The sequence below is a fragment of the Hevea brasiliensis genome, chromosome 14, assembly GCF_030052815.1.
Source record: "Hevea brasiliensis isolate MT/VB/25A 57/8 chromosome 14, ASM3005281v1, whole genome shotgun sequence".
Taxonomy (NCBI): domain Eukaryota; kingdom Viridiplantae; phylum Streptophyta; class Magnoliopsida; order Malpighiales; family Euphorbiaceae; genus Hevea; species Hevea brasiliensis.
Window position 1 is genome coordinate 11,034,354 of NC_079506.1, and position 14,000 is coordinate 11,048,353.

Below are 14,000 nucleotides of genomic sequence, written 5' to 3' on the forward strand. Positions count from 1 at the left end.
CTTTGATAGAAGCAAGCAACTTATTAAGATGGAATTCACAGAATAAGTAAGTTAATTACTTTTTTAATTACTCTTTTAAGTTTCAATTTAAGGAAAGAGAATCAAAATATAAAAACATTTAATAGAGTACATTAATTTTAATATAGAGTACTCATCTATATATTATAAGTAGCACTAATATGGAAATCGATATTTGTTATCTTATTCTAAAATCAAAATATATTACTTATATACAACTATTTACATAAAAGTGTGAGTTTGTCATTACTTATTAGTGTTTGTTGTTCATATGTGACTAGGTGTGAATCCAAATTAATTGAGGAAATTGTCAATAATGTTTTGAAGAAATTTAGTCATATGTCTAAAATTGATGATTCTAATGATCGAGACTTTATTAGAATTAAATCGCATGTGGAAAAATGGAACTGTTATTAAATGATAAGCAAGTTGTAGGAATTTGGAGGATGAGAGGCATCGGTAAAGCAACTATTGCGCAAGAAGTATTTCATCAAAATAGGAATAAATTTGATGGTTATTACTTTGTAGAAAATGTTAGGGAAACAATGACAAAGGAATCATCAAATGATGTGCGAGACAAAATCATTCGTCAATTATTAAGGAACAAAAGTTTACAAGAAGGCAAATTAGATTTGTCTTCTTCTACTAGGAGAAGGCTCTAAAGTATGAAGGTATTCATTGTTTTTGATGATGTAGATGATTTTAACCATTTAAAAAATTTAGCAGGAAAGTGTGATTTATATGGTGATGGAAGTAGAATCATTGTAACTAGTAGAGATAGGCAAGTACTTAAATATGTTAATTCAAAGGAAGGCATATATGAGGTTGAGAGTTTAATTGATTCTCAAGGTCTGGAACTCTTTAGCTTGCATGCCTTCAAGCAAAATCTTCCCGAGGAAGGATACATGAAGCTATCAAAGAAGCCAACAAGCTATGCCAGAGGCAATCCATTTGTAACACCCAGTTTCCAAATAATAATAATAATGTGTTTTTGGAGATATTTTAATGGATGTTTCCAGGGGAAAAAAAAAAAAGAAAGGGGACAAAATGGGGAAAAAGGAAATGAGGACAAATGTGGAATTTCTCTAGAACCTAATAGAAAAAAAAAGAGGAAAGGAAGGATTGATTTGGGGATCCTCAAAAATGAATAAAGAAAGAAAAAATAAAAAAGAATAGTCTATAGTCGAAAGGGGGATAAAGGAGGAAAAAAAAAATATTTATATATATATATATATATATATATATATATATATATATATATATATATATATACATAGAAAGGATGAGGGGCAGAGGAGATCGGGTGAGAGGGGCAGGGGAGAGTTGTAAAAAAGAAATTATCTTTGGGTAAATTTTCGGAGTCCAAGAGCAGCTAGCACCTTAAATGAGGGGTGAGCATTCGGTTCGAATCAAACCGTATCCAATTGAACCAAATTAAATCATGAAAATCGAATTATATATTTTAGAAATCGAATCGAACTAAAATAGATTAAAAATTGAATCGAATCGAACCGCTCTCTTTCGGTTTGGTTCAAACTGATCGGTCTTGATTTTTTATTATTTTTAAATTTTGACTTGATTTTCAAATTATTTGGTTTATTTTGATCTTAGTTTGAACTTAATAACTATTAATCAATGAAATTAAATAATTTATATATATATAATTACATATAATTTATAAAGTCCCCATAAAAATAAATCAACTCAAAAATCAATAAAACTATTCAGTTCGATTCAGTTTAATCGATTTTTTTTCTTCAAAATCAAACCAAACCGAAATAACTGGAATTTTTATAATATAAAACTGAACCGAACTGAATTATTTTAAAAATTGAACCGAATTACCAAATTAAGGCAGTTTGGCTTGGTTTATTCAGTTTGAATCGAATAATGCTCACCCCAACCTCAAATCCCTCCCCTTCTTTGATTAAGCTTTATAGTGTTATTTTCTTTCTCCTGGAATCAGAAAACCCAACGGAACGAGAGGAAGAGCCATTGCTATCCCTCACCAAATTAGAATTTTTTTGGTACTGTAGAAAATTTGACCCTCCTCCACCTCTTTGGTATGCCAAATGACCCCTTCAACTCTTAGTTTCAGAAGAAATCGAAGAAGAGAAAGATTGAAGGATTTGAGACCCGGAGCTTCTTGCCATTGATTTGGTAAATCAGCATTTACATTTAGATGCGGAAGGGCTGCAATAAAGGTCACCGGGACCTTAACTTTCTTTCTCCATCTCTAAATAATTGATTTTGATACTGATGAGTGGAGGACACGCACAGCAGTGCCAGGTAACTGCTCACAAGCCATTTATGAAATTCTGATTTATTTGATTTCATTTGTTTAAATCATCTTAGATTCTAAATTGATGTTGGCTATGCTAGTTATTTCTTATTCCTTGGATGACACTGTATTTGGTTTGGTTAATTACGGTTAATGAGTATATCCTAACATGTTATTGCCAATTGAATATTCTACTCTTAACGCCAAAATATGTAAACTTGCTTTAGGAAAAAAAAAATTATTATCAAGATGACAAATTTCAAGACTTGCATGGGACCTTAAATTATAAAAGCAAGTGCCATTAAAGTGAGCACTTCTTTGTTTAACCTTGGGTAAACGACCATAGAGTATATTCCAGACTACTCTGAATTCTATCTGTTGCAAAGCTTTTTCATGATCTTTTGAAAGGGCTTGTTTAAAACCAATGCTCTATTGTCCTGTAGAAAAGTTACCGATGTTTATATTGAAGTAGCAAGAAACAAGTTGAATGAATAAATAAGTGTAGAGAGCCATTATTTCATCAGATATTCTCCTGTTGTTTGTGCTATATTGTTAAGTATTATTGTAAAGCATCCTAATAAGTGTCACATAAATTGAAATTTTAAGAATGGTCTGTTTTTAATTGAAAGAAACAAAATGAATGAGAACAAAACACATTATAATTGTCATTCTATAAATCATGACTACATGATATTTTTCATTACGTATTTAGAGGTGTATAGTTCCATTACATTTGGCTGTGTACATTATATTCACAGTAGAGATTATTATCATGACAGGTTTCTTCGAATGATCTTCTATTAGTATTCAGTTTCTACTCCTACCAAAGTAGCTCTATATAGTTGATTGGGAGTTTTGGAGTCCATCCACTCTTTATACTTGTATTTTTTTTTTTTTCATTGTGGCGGTTAAATATAAATACATTTTTATAAACTTGCTGGTGCTGCCATTTATTGATTAAAGTTACTGGTTTATTATAATGTTACAACTGGAATTGAAATTATAGATGATTGTGATATAGTTATATTTGATTATGTGGATGATTTAGTTTGGACTCTAAATAATTGTTAAGTTGAAATGGAAATGGTTTAATGAATTTTTTAACTTTATTTCTATTCACATCCACATTTGTGAAATTTGAAATTATGATTGAAAGGAGAGGAAATATAATAGTGGAAGTTTGAACCGGATATTATTACAAATGTAATTGTTGATATTTATGATATCTAGAGAGTTATGTTTTCTTAAAGTTTTTTGAAGGAAAGATAGGTTCGAATTGATATTGCAGTGCTGTCAAAAAAAAAATTTTTATTAGTTATGGTTCTATTTTAATCATGTAAGAGCTACGTAAACCTGATCCTCTTCCACAGGAGATACGTAGACAGCTTTCGAGTGTGGTCCAAAATAAGTATCAACAACTTGAGTATTATACTCTCTCTCTCTCTATATATATATACATATAATTTATTTTTTTTTGGTTATATGTACAATCTGTGACTAGCAATATGTTTGGTGGTGAATTTTGATCTTTCACTAGTTAATACCAAAAATAAAATTTGTTAGTAACCTTAATAGAGGTTGATTTACTTTAGTGCAATTGATTATTTGATGAATCTATATCCTATTGAAGGTCTTTATGTTTAGTTTGACAATTTTCAAAGGGAAACTGTTAGTTGCGTACAATTCTTTTTTTGCCATGTCTTGGTTAGAGGAGACCATTAGCTCTTAAAGTTTTGGGATCTCATTTTTTTGATATGACGATAGAAGAATGGAAAAGTGAATTGGAAAAATTAAAAGGTGAATCTCTTAAGAAAATTCAAGATGTTCTTAAGACAAATTATGATGGGCTATAGAAACATTAAGGACCAAATTAATCAATGAAGCTTTTTTCACTATCATATTTAAATTTTGTATGAATTGTAGCTCTCATGAACAATTAAGTATTAATCAATAATCCTTTTTGATGTAATTTTATTAGGGAACCGAAAAAGTTGAAGGCATATTGCTTGGTAGGCTTTGGAGTTATTATTTGGAGCCACGTTACATGGCCTTCATAAAGATGTGCAATCTTAGATTCCTCAAACTCGAAGTTTGGAATAAGTCTTTAAGTGAGCAAGTGCTCCTTCTTAACGACTTTGAATTTCTTCCACAAAAGCTAAGATATCTTTCTTGGTATAGATATCCTTTGAAATATTTGTCATTAAATTTTTGCCCAAAGAATCTTGTAGAACTTCACTTGCATTGAAGCAATCTCATACAATTGTTGAATGTAGATAAGGTATAGTTCATAAATTTTAACTACATTTTATAAATTCAATTTGTATCTTCTAATTTATTGATATTTTTATATTTTATTACAGCTTCTTGGAAATTTGAAATTAATGGACCTTGAAGACTCTAATGAGTTGATCGAGATTCTGGACCCCAAATCTTGGGTTTTATATTTGAATGAATGTTGGAGTTTGGTTGAAATTCCCTCTCTTCAAAGATTGTCTAGAGATTCCTTGCAATATAAGGATTCTAACTTTAGATGGAACTGCACTAAAACAATTGCCCTCATCAATGGAGCATCTGTCTCAACTTGTCAAATTGTCCATGAATGAGTGTACAGAACTCGAGAGTCTTCCAAGCTGCATTGGCAATTTGAAACATCGCGAAGAGCTTTATCTCTATCAATGTTCAGGCCTCGTGACTATTCCAAGCAGCATCGGCTAGTTGAAATGTCTTAAAGAACTTGGTCTTGATGAATGCTCAAATTGAACAAGTCTTCTAGAAAGCATCAAACAACTTTCGAAGTCGAAACGGCTTGATTTAAGAGATTGCAAGTCATAAATGTTTACCTGAATACACCTCTTTGGAATCTGTTGGAACAAAAATAAATGCAGAAGAATAAAGAAGAGGAAAAAACTATTTGCACAACTTAATTGACATAAATACTAATTAATTGTGCTATTTATATAGTATTAAAGTCTAACTAAATAGAATAAAATTTTATTTAAATCTCAACCACTAGTCAAGATTAGATTACTATTTTAAAATTGAAATACAACAGCCTTAAATATTATCATCTTTAAAATCTTGTAAGATACTAATAGATACTAAATCAACTATGTTTAAATTAGGTTCAACTTCTTTCCTTTTCTTAGAACATGAAGATAAAAATGAAGACTTGGCCTTCGTCACTTAACTGCCATCTCTTTCTGCGTTGTTATTCATTCCACACGTTATTATGGTGACCCTAAAAACATTGAGTGTAGAGTGGATTTCATTAATTGATGAATCTGGAAATAGGCAGGGATGCAATAAATTCTTTCTATATTACCATGGGGAATATGTGGATGAGGATGAGGATGATGATGATGCTCTGTACTTTTGGTACTGATCAGAACACGTGTTGCTTTCGATCAATGGATACAGAACACATGTCGATGAAGAGTGTTTCGTTAATGCCTCATTTCGCTTCTCCGTTGATGACGACATGGAGAAAATTATTGGGTGTGGGGTCCAACCTATATATAGTAGAAATTAAAAGAGAATCAGAAATGAAGAACAACAGTATGATAAGGAACACCAACCTTATTATTATTATTATTATTTTGATCTATTATATTACTATAAGGTGATTAAGATTTATAAATTAATGAAATTTAATAGATGTTTCATATAAAATATATATGATTAAATTTTTTTGATATTTAAGAATATAAAGGATATTTATATATTATCTTTAATAAAATTTTTATTTAGAAGTGTTTTGACTTGAAAATTTTTATTCAAAATGTATATAGGTAGAAAGCATTTTTATGGACTTAAAAGTAACATTTTTTAGTTTTAGGGTGAAATCATAATTTTTAAAAGTTAAAGGATCAAATTGTAAATTGGTTGACACTTGGCAGCTACCCCGTTACTCGTTTTCAACACATGGGCTGGATTTTTTCTAGTCTCAAGCAGAGATATAAGAAAAAGGGGGAAAGAGAAGCAGAGGAAGGAAAGAAAAGAAAAGGAGAGAAGGAAAGAAAAGGAGGAAAAGAAAGAGAGAAAGGGAAGTTCTGAACTTCATTTGCATAGAGAATCAACTAAATTTTGGGTAGAAAATGAGAGTTTAAGGTGAGAGATTGTAAGTTTTAGAAAGAGAAACAATAGTTTTGGTTAGGGAGAGAAAGTAGATTTCAAACAAAAATTCTATTTTTAACATTTATCTTAGATTATGTTGATGTTTATGAGTATCCTTAATTCTTGGATATTCTCAAATAAGGTATACACTATTTTCTATGAATTTTTGAAGTTTATTAGCTTATTTTATATTTTTTTTTATTGAAGTTTAATCAATTCAAAAATATGGTTTTGGATGTTTGAGTGCTAGAAATATATAAATTTTTATTGGCAAATTTTTATGAATTATTATTATTATTATTATTATTATTATTATTATTATTTGAGAGAATAGTTTCCATAATAATGAGTTTTTAAAAGGGAATGAGTTTATTGGAGTTGAAAGGTAATGTTGGTGTATGCACATTATGTAAAACATGTAGGATAGAAATTGGAATTTTTATATATCTATTACATTTTTCTATGAGAATTTTATGTATGCTAAAATATATATATATATATATATATATATATATATATATATGTGAGTTTTTTTTTTTGTTAGTGAATTTTAGTAAATGGGCATGAAGGAAAGTATGTGATAGAATATACTTGTGTTTATAGGCATGAGAATGAAAATGCATAATGTATAAATACTTGGAAGAAATGGGAAATTTTAATTAATTGAAAAGGGTTGGTAGAGGATTGATGATAAATCTATATTTATGTAGCACCCCTAATTTTTAAATAATTATTTTATATGTAAATATTAATATTTTATTATATTAAATATTATGAAATTTTGATTTGAAATTTTCTGAATTTTAAAAATTAGGTTTGATTTTCTTAAAACAATAGATTTCATTAATTTTTAAAAATTAATTTAAAGACCACGTGACAAAATTAAAAATATGTTTGGACTCTATGAATTTTTTCAAGTTTTTTGTAATTTTTTCGAAATTTTCGAGCTTCATTTTTTATCCCATGGCAGAGTAAAAATTTAATTTTGGGCACTATGAATCGAATCGATCGATTCAGATCAAACCGAACCAAATCAGACTAATCGAATTGAATTGATCCACCCTCTTTTCTTCCCTCTCCCCTGTGCACCCTGACACCTCTCATTCCCTCTTCATTTTCTCTCTCCTCTCTCCTCCCCGCCACCGGCCACCACCTGCCCTCCCTTCCCTGGATGCTGGCGCTTCACCTAGGACCCTCCCCACCGTTGGTCGCCACCTGATCGCCGAAAAACATACCCCTTTTCTCCCTCATGCGCGCTGCGTGACTCTTCACCTTTCCGGCTAAAATTCGACTAATTCGGCCACCAATTGGACTGGGTCTTATTCCAAATCTTATCTACACCACGAGAGCTTTCCATAGACACCAATATCACAATTTTTCATCTAGCGGTTTGTCCAATTTTAGGTCAAGAAGTTTAGCCCATTTCGATTTTTGAACTACATTTCTCTCAAACCGAGAATCCCATGAAAATTTCGAGAGTATCAGCGTGCTCCACTCGATAAGAGCTTCGAGGCAATACAAATTTTAAAATATTCCGACGCCGAAAATCCGATGGATCTCACGGACTTTGCAGTATTTTTTTGGACTTTAAATAAGCTTATTTAATTTTGTAAAAATTATATTCTAACCCCTGGTAATATGGGCTTCGCGTAGGTACCTTCGTTTCGTGAAAAATCGACCGGCACCTAGATCTGCAATTTCAGGCCGGACAGATAGGTTGTCGAAGCTATTTTAGAATCAGATTGGAATTATGATCCTCTGCATCATTTGCAGACGCCCCGAACGCATTCCAAGCACTGAAATTGGCATAGGTAAAATCGAACCTTGTGTTTCTTCATTTACTTAGTGCCAGATTTAGAATGAAAATCTATAAAATATTCGTGGATAGCTAGAAAATTATAATTTCTTTTACATTAGCTTTATAATATTGTTAAGGACCACAGGGCAAAATTTTAGAAATTTTAAAGCTCGTTTGAATGATTTTTATAAAATATTATTTTTAAGGACTAAAATATAATTTTTCAATTTTGTGAGTATTGCTTGTTTTGGAGGGCCCAAGAGGGGCCATATGATATTGATGGGATATGGATTGAGGTATATGCTTTAGAAGTGTTATTTGAGCCCTTTTGCAGATTGGGAAGGTCCTAGGTATAGGAAAAACTCTGCTAAATTTTCAGCAAAACCTAAGCTGTCTTTGACTCTTTTAAAGTTTTATTTTAAGTAAATATTGATCAGTTTTTAATGTAATTGTTTAGGTAAGTCGGGCCAACCTTCTTCCTCCGTCCAGTCGCCGCAGTGACTTTTGAAGTACTGTGAGTTAATATTGATTTTACTTATAATTTTATTATTATTATGTATTAAAGGCATGTTCATGCATCACTTATAGATATATGTACATAGTTATTTGCTAGGCATGCCTTATATTGCATTTGTATTTGGTGACATTACTGTGGTTGTTGCTTTATGACATCTAGAGCTGCGTGTGTGGGTTTATGTGCATGTGGTGTATACATGGATATGGGTAGGACAGGTAGACGCAGCTGGAGCTTGACTCACTAAGACCCGATCCTTATTATGGATAAATCAAGGTAGGCACAGCTCGAGTTGATCTTGTTGGCCTCCGTATTTGAATATTAAGAGAAAGTCTAGTTTTGAGTTGATCTCACTAACAGATGTTGGAACTAAGAGAGCTGTATAGGAGATCAACTCCCATATATATATATGTGTGAGTATGGATTTGACACATAGGTGTGTGAGTGCTTCAAATTGCCTTTGGTGTGATTATGACTTGATTTGTTTGAATTGTGCGAAGATGTTGTATTTCATTTTTAGCGATGCACTAGACTTAGATAGTTATAAAAATTATATACAAAATCAATATCTTACTCTATGACTCGAACGCTCACTCCTGTTCACCCCATTTTTTCAGGTTATAGGAGGACTTTTCTTTTCTTTAGTTTGACCTGCTTCCTTCCTCACAGGTCCATTAGCTACTACATCATTATTTTATGTTGTTAATTTGAACTCTAAAATTTTTCATGTACTAGGAGTATCTTATTTGATTTGAGAACTATGAAAGTTTATTATTTGAAATTGTAAACCTAATATTATGCATGTATGGTTGAATGGGATGGATATATATTTTGGATGAGGGAGCTGAGCCTCCATTTGATTAAATTAATTGACTGTGGATTGTGAGGGTGAGCTGAGCTCCCCATGTATATATTTATATTGTGATCACAGGTTGAGTGAGCTAAAAACTCCCCGTTGGGTAGTCCAGTATATGGCCGGACTCTATCCAGTTGATTTCTTAAAAATTGGCTTGGATATGGGCTTTAAGGTTGAGCTAGAGAATAGCTAGGCTTACTACAGGTTTTTGGTGCCTTATCTGATCCAAGTCATAGTACCGGTCCCATAAATTGAGTCGTGACTATTTAGCTTCTATAAATTTTGCTTTTGAAATATTGAGTTAATAGGCTTTGTATTTTGTCTATTGTGATTCTGAATTTCCCAATTGAAACTATATAATTTGCTTGTGAAAATGAGATTAGTACTAGATAGAAGTAATTTTTTGAAAGTATAAAACTATGTAAATATGAAACTAAAGAATATTGTATTTGTTGATTTTATTGAGAAGAAACAATTATATTTAATATGTTAAATCAAAGTCCAAATGGTAAGGTTTAGGAATTTAGGAAATTTAATGAAAATGGTAATTAAGACTTGAATTCTAGAAATTTTAATATGGTTTTTTTTTATATTTTTAAAATAAGTTGTTATTGAGTTAGAGAAACATCAGATTTCAAGTTTTGTATTAAATTTAAAACTTCAGTTACATATGATTAATTTGAAATGGCGTTAGCCTTAAATAGTCAGAAATTTTAGATAATGTAACATGAAATGAGTTGATAGAAAAAATGCATAAAATACTATGCAACTTCTTTGATCATCTTGATCGCTTAGATCTTTCCAGTAACGAGAAATATGGTGAATTTTATATTTATTATCATAGAATTTAATTATGAGCTTTGTAAACCCTTGTTCAATTGTTTACTCTCATGGACCAAGTTTAGCATGTCTTAAACTCTATTGCAGTTCATAAATTCTGTTCAACTTAGTTGTTGGAATTGGAGTAGAGATCAATGAAGAGAATGTGAATTATTTGATTTATTTTAGAGGCCCTTGTGAGACTTTGACTTTTAAATTGTGTTCATGTTGTTGCCTTGTGGTGCTTATTGGAGTAATTGTTATTATGATTATTATTATAGTTATTATTATTATTATTTTTTGAGAAATGTCAATTTATGCTAAATTGTTGTCTTATTTATTTATGCCTTTTTTTTCATTAAAATTTTTATGACACAAAATTATGCATTCTTGAAGTGTTATTTTAGAGTTACATGGACTTGATCATTCATTTTAGAGTTACACAAAATTATGCTTTCGATAGTTTTTACGATTGAACGTTGCCTTCCACATTGAGTTTGGAATTGAAATTTCAGATGACTTGGTTTGTAGCTTAATTTCTGCTTTTACTTTGCTGACAAAGTGCTAGCCGTTCCTTTAATTGTTTATTGGTAATTAATATGTTCCTTCCAAGAAGAAGGATATGGTAGCTTTATATATATATCATGGCTGGCTTCGTCAACCCTTTTCGTCAACCCTTTTCCTGCAATTTGACATGTAATGCTCTATATTTTAAGTATTTATTATATGCATGGCATTCTAGAAAAGAAAAAAAAATGAATTAGACAATAAAAATAAATTTTAGGTATTTCATATTTTAAATTTTCTCGTTTCTTAAATTTCTTTTAAAATTAGACAATAAAAATAATAAAAAAAGGAATTTTTCTTAGGAGTTCCTAAATTTTGCTTGAAAACATTTGTCCAAGTCAAGTCATCAATTGTCTTTAATACGCAATTTTTTTTAATAGTTATATATGTACCAATTTAATTAAATCAATAACTTGATAAAATGCAATAGATTAATGCCGGCCATAAAGACCAAAAAATAAGACAGTGACCATTGAAAACGTACTTTGGACGAAATGATTTCTTATTGTTTTGCTTAACCTCTTCATAATTTCTTTCACGCTAAATGATTTCTTCGTAGAAGGCCAATGTGGTGTTTCCACTCGCCTTCCTTTTTTTATTCCCCTTAATTTCTATATCTGTTGTTTATAAATTTCATGTCTCAGAATAGTTTACCACACACCCACAATATATTCATCTCTAATACTATTTTGCTCTCTATACCTTGTTCAAACTCAGTTGCACAAGACCCTTCCTTCATCCCTTCTAATGGCTTCTACTTCTTCCACTCATCCCAATCAGTGGAAGAAATGGGATGTTTTTATTAGTTTTAGAGGCGACGATACGCGTTATGGTATTCTCTCCCATCTCTCTAAAGCCTTGAAGGACAAACAAATCAAGACTTTTACGGACGAAGAGCTTCATAAAGGGGAAATGATATCACCAGAGCTCTTGAAAATAATTCGAGAATCAAGCGTCTCAATAGTCATTTTTTCTGAAAATTATGCAGATTCTCCATGGTGTTTGGATGAGCTTGTTGAAATACTTAAATGCAAAGAAGAATCAGGACAAATAGTTCTACCAGTTTTTTACAAGGTAGATCCAACTGACGTTCAAAAGCTTACGGGGAATTTTGGGAAGGCATTTGCTATTGCTACGCATGGAGAAAAAGGCAGTCCACAAAAGGTCGACAACTGGAAGCGTGCTATGATGGAAGTAAGCAACTTATCAGGATGGGATTCACAGAATATCAAGTAAGTTAATTACTCTTTACTGCAGTTTTTTTTAAGTTTTTCATTTTAAGGAAAGAGAATCAAAATATAGAAACTTTTAATAGATTACATTAATCTTAATACCTAATTCGAATTAGGCAGCACTAATATGAAAATCGATATTTGTTAACTTATTCTAAAATCAAAACATATTAATTATATACTAATCGTTTTGCCTTATGTTGAGCATATTGTTTATTTTTTTATTTAATAACATAATTTAATATATTTTTTTATATTTTTATATTTTCATAATTATATTATAAAATGTTAATAATAAAATTTTTAATTAATTATAATTTTATCTCAAGTGTTAATAAGTAAATAAATTGATTAATATATTAATTTTTGTTATTTTTAAGTTATCTGACATATATAAGTAAAATAATAAATAAAATAAGAAAAATTGGATGACAGGTGATAATTTTTAAAACACCATTATTAAATTTTTTAAATTTTAAATATAATAAAAAATATTTTTAAAATAAATGCCTGAATTTTATAAATAATTTTTAGTGAACAAATTTTTTTTAATTTCATTTTTATTAACTTAGAAAAACAATGATTTATTTTAAAAAAAATTATATCAATAATATATATTTAATAAAATAATTTAATGTGTATTTTTCTATATTTTTTATTTTTATAATCATATTATAAAATGTTAATAATACAATTTTTAATTAATTATAATTTTATTTCAAGTGCTAACGTATAAATAAATTGATTAATATATTAGTTTTTCTTATTTTTAAACGTAGCAATATTTTAAATATTATTTTTAAATTTTTTCAATTTTAAATATACTAAGAAATGTCTTTAAAAATAGTTACTTAAATTTTATAAATAATTTTTATAAATAATTTTTTAGCGAATAATTATTTAGATATAAATATGTATAAATTAATATAATTTTAAATGAATTTAAAAATGGTTAATTTTTAAAAATATTATGATCAGTAGAAGTTCAAAAATTTTAAATTTTTTTTTTTAAAAATAGGAAAATGAATTTTAAATAGTTATTAATATTTTTGTATTTTAATGGTCGAAATTCTAAAATTTTTGGATAAAAAGTTAATTTTTCATGTGATACAACTAGTTATGATAAAACAAAATATAAAAACAAAAATAAAAAGGTTGTGCCTCATGTGCCCTTTTCTAGGCAGCACACACATGTAAAGTCATTTTAAGGCTTAGCGTGTATATATATATATATATATTAGTATTTACTTACAAGTGTGAGTCTATCCTACTTATCAGTGTTTGTTGTTTATATGTGACTAGGGATGAGGCCGAATTAGTAGAGAAAATCGTCAATGATGTGTTGAAAAAATTTAGTGATATGTCTAAAAGTGATGATTCTTATGATCCCAAATTGATTGGAATTAAATCGCGTGTGGAAAAAGTGGAATGGTTGTTAAAAGATAAGCAAGTTGTAGGAATTTTGGGGATGGGAGGCGTTGGTAAAACAACTATTGCTATATTGTCTTGTGGAAAAATTACTGATGTTTATATTGAAGTAGCAAGAAACAAATTGAATGAATAATAAGTGTAGAGAGCCACTATTTCATCAGTTATTTTCTTGTTGTTTGTGCTATATTGTTAAGTAATATTGTAAAAGGATCCTAATAAGTGTCACATAAATTGAAATTTTAAGAATGGTCTGTTTTTTATTGACAGAAACAAAATGAATGAGAATAAAACACATCATAATTGTCATTCTATAAATCATGACTACAGGGTATTTTTCATTATGTATTGAGAGGTCTATAGTTCCATTACAT

General features: G+C 29.6%; 1 protein-coding gene across 1 annotated transcript in view; it reads left to right on the top strand.

Moving 5' to 3' along the window:
- The first annotated feature begins 419 nt into the window (after positions 1 to 419).
- LOC110647586 (disease resistance protein RUN1-like) overlaps positions 420 to 14,000 on the top strand; it is a 34,176-nt gene continuing 20,595 nt past the window's right edge. The window contains exons 1-5 of the mRNA XM_058134227.1: positions 420 to 639; positions 745 to 960; positions 5,557 to 5,665; positions 5,717 to 5,801; positions 11,684 to 12,198. Coding sequence (XP_057990210.1) covers positions 420 to 639; positions 745 to 960; positions 5,557 to 5,665; positions 5,717 to 5,801; positions 11,684 to 12,198 — 1,145 coding nt within the window. The remainder of the gene's footprint in view (positions 640 to 744; positions 961 to 5,556; positions 5,666 to 5,716; positions 5,802 to 11,683; positions 12,199 to 14,000) is intronic.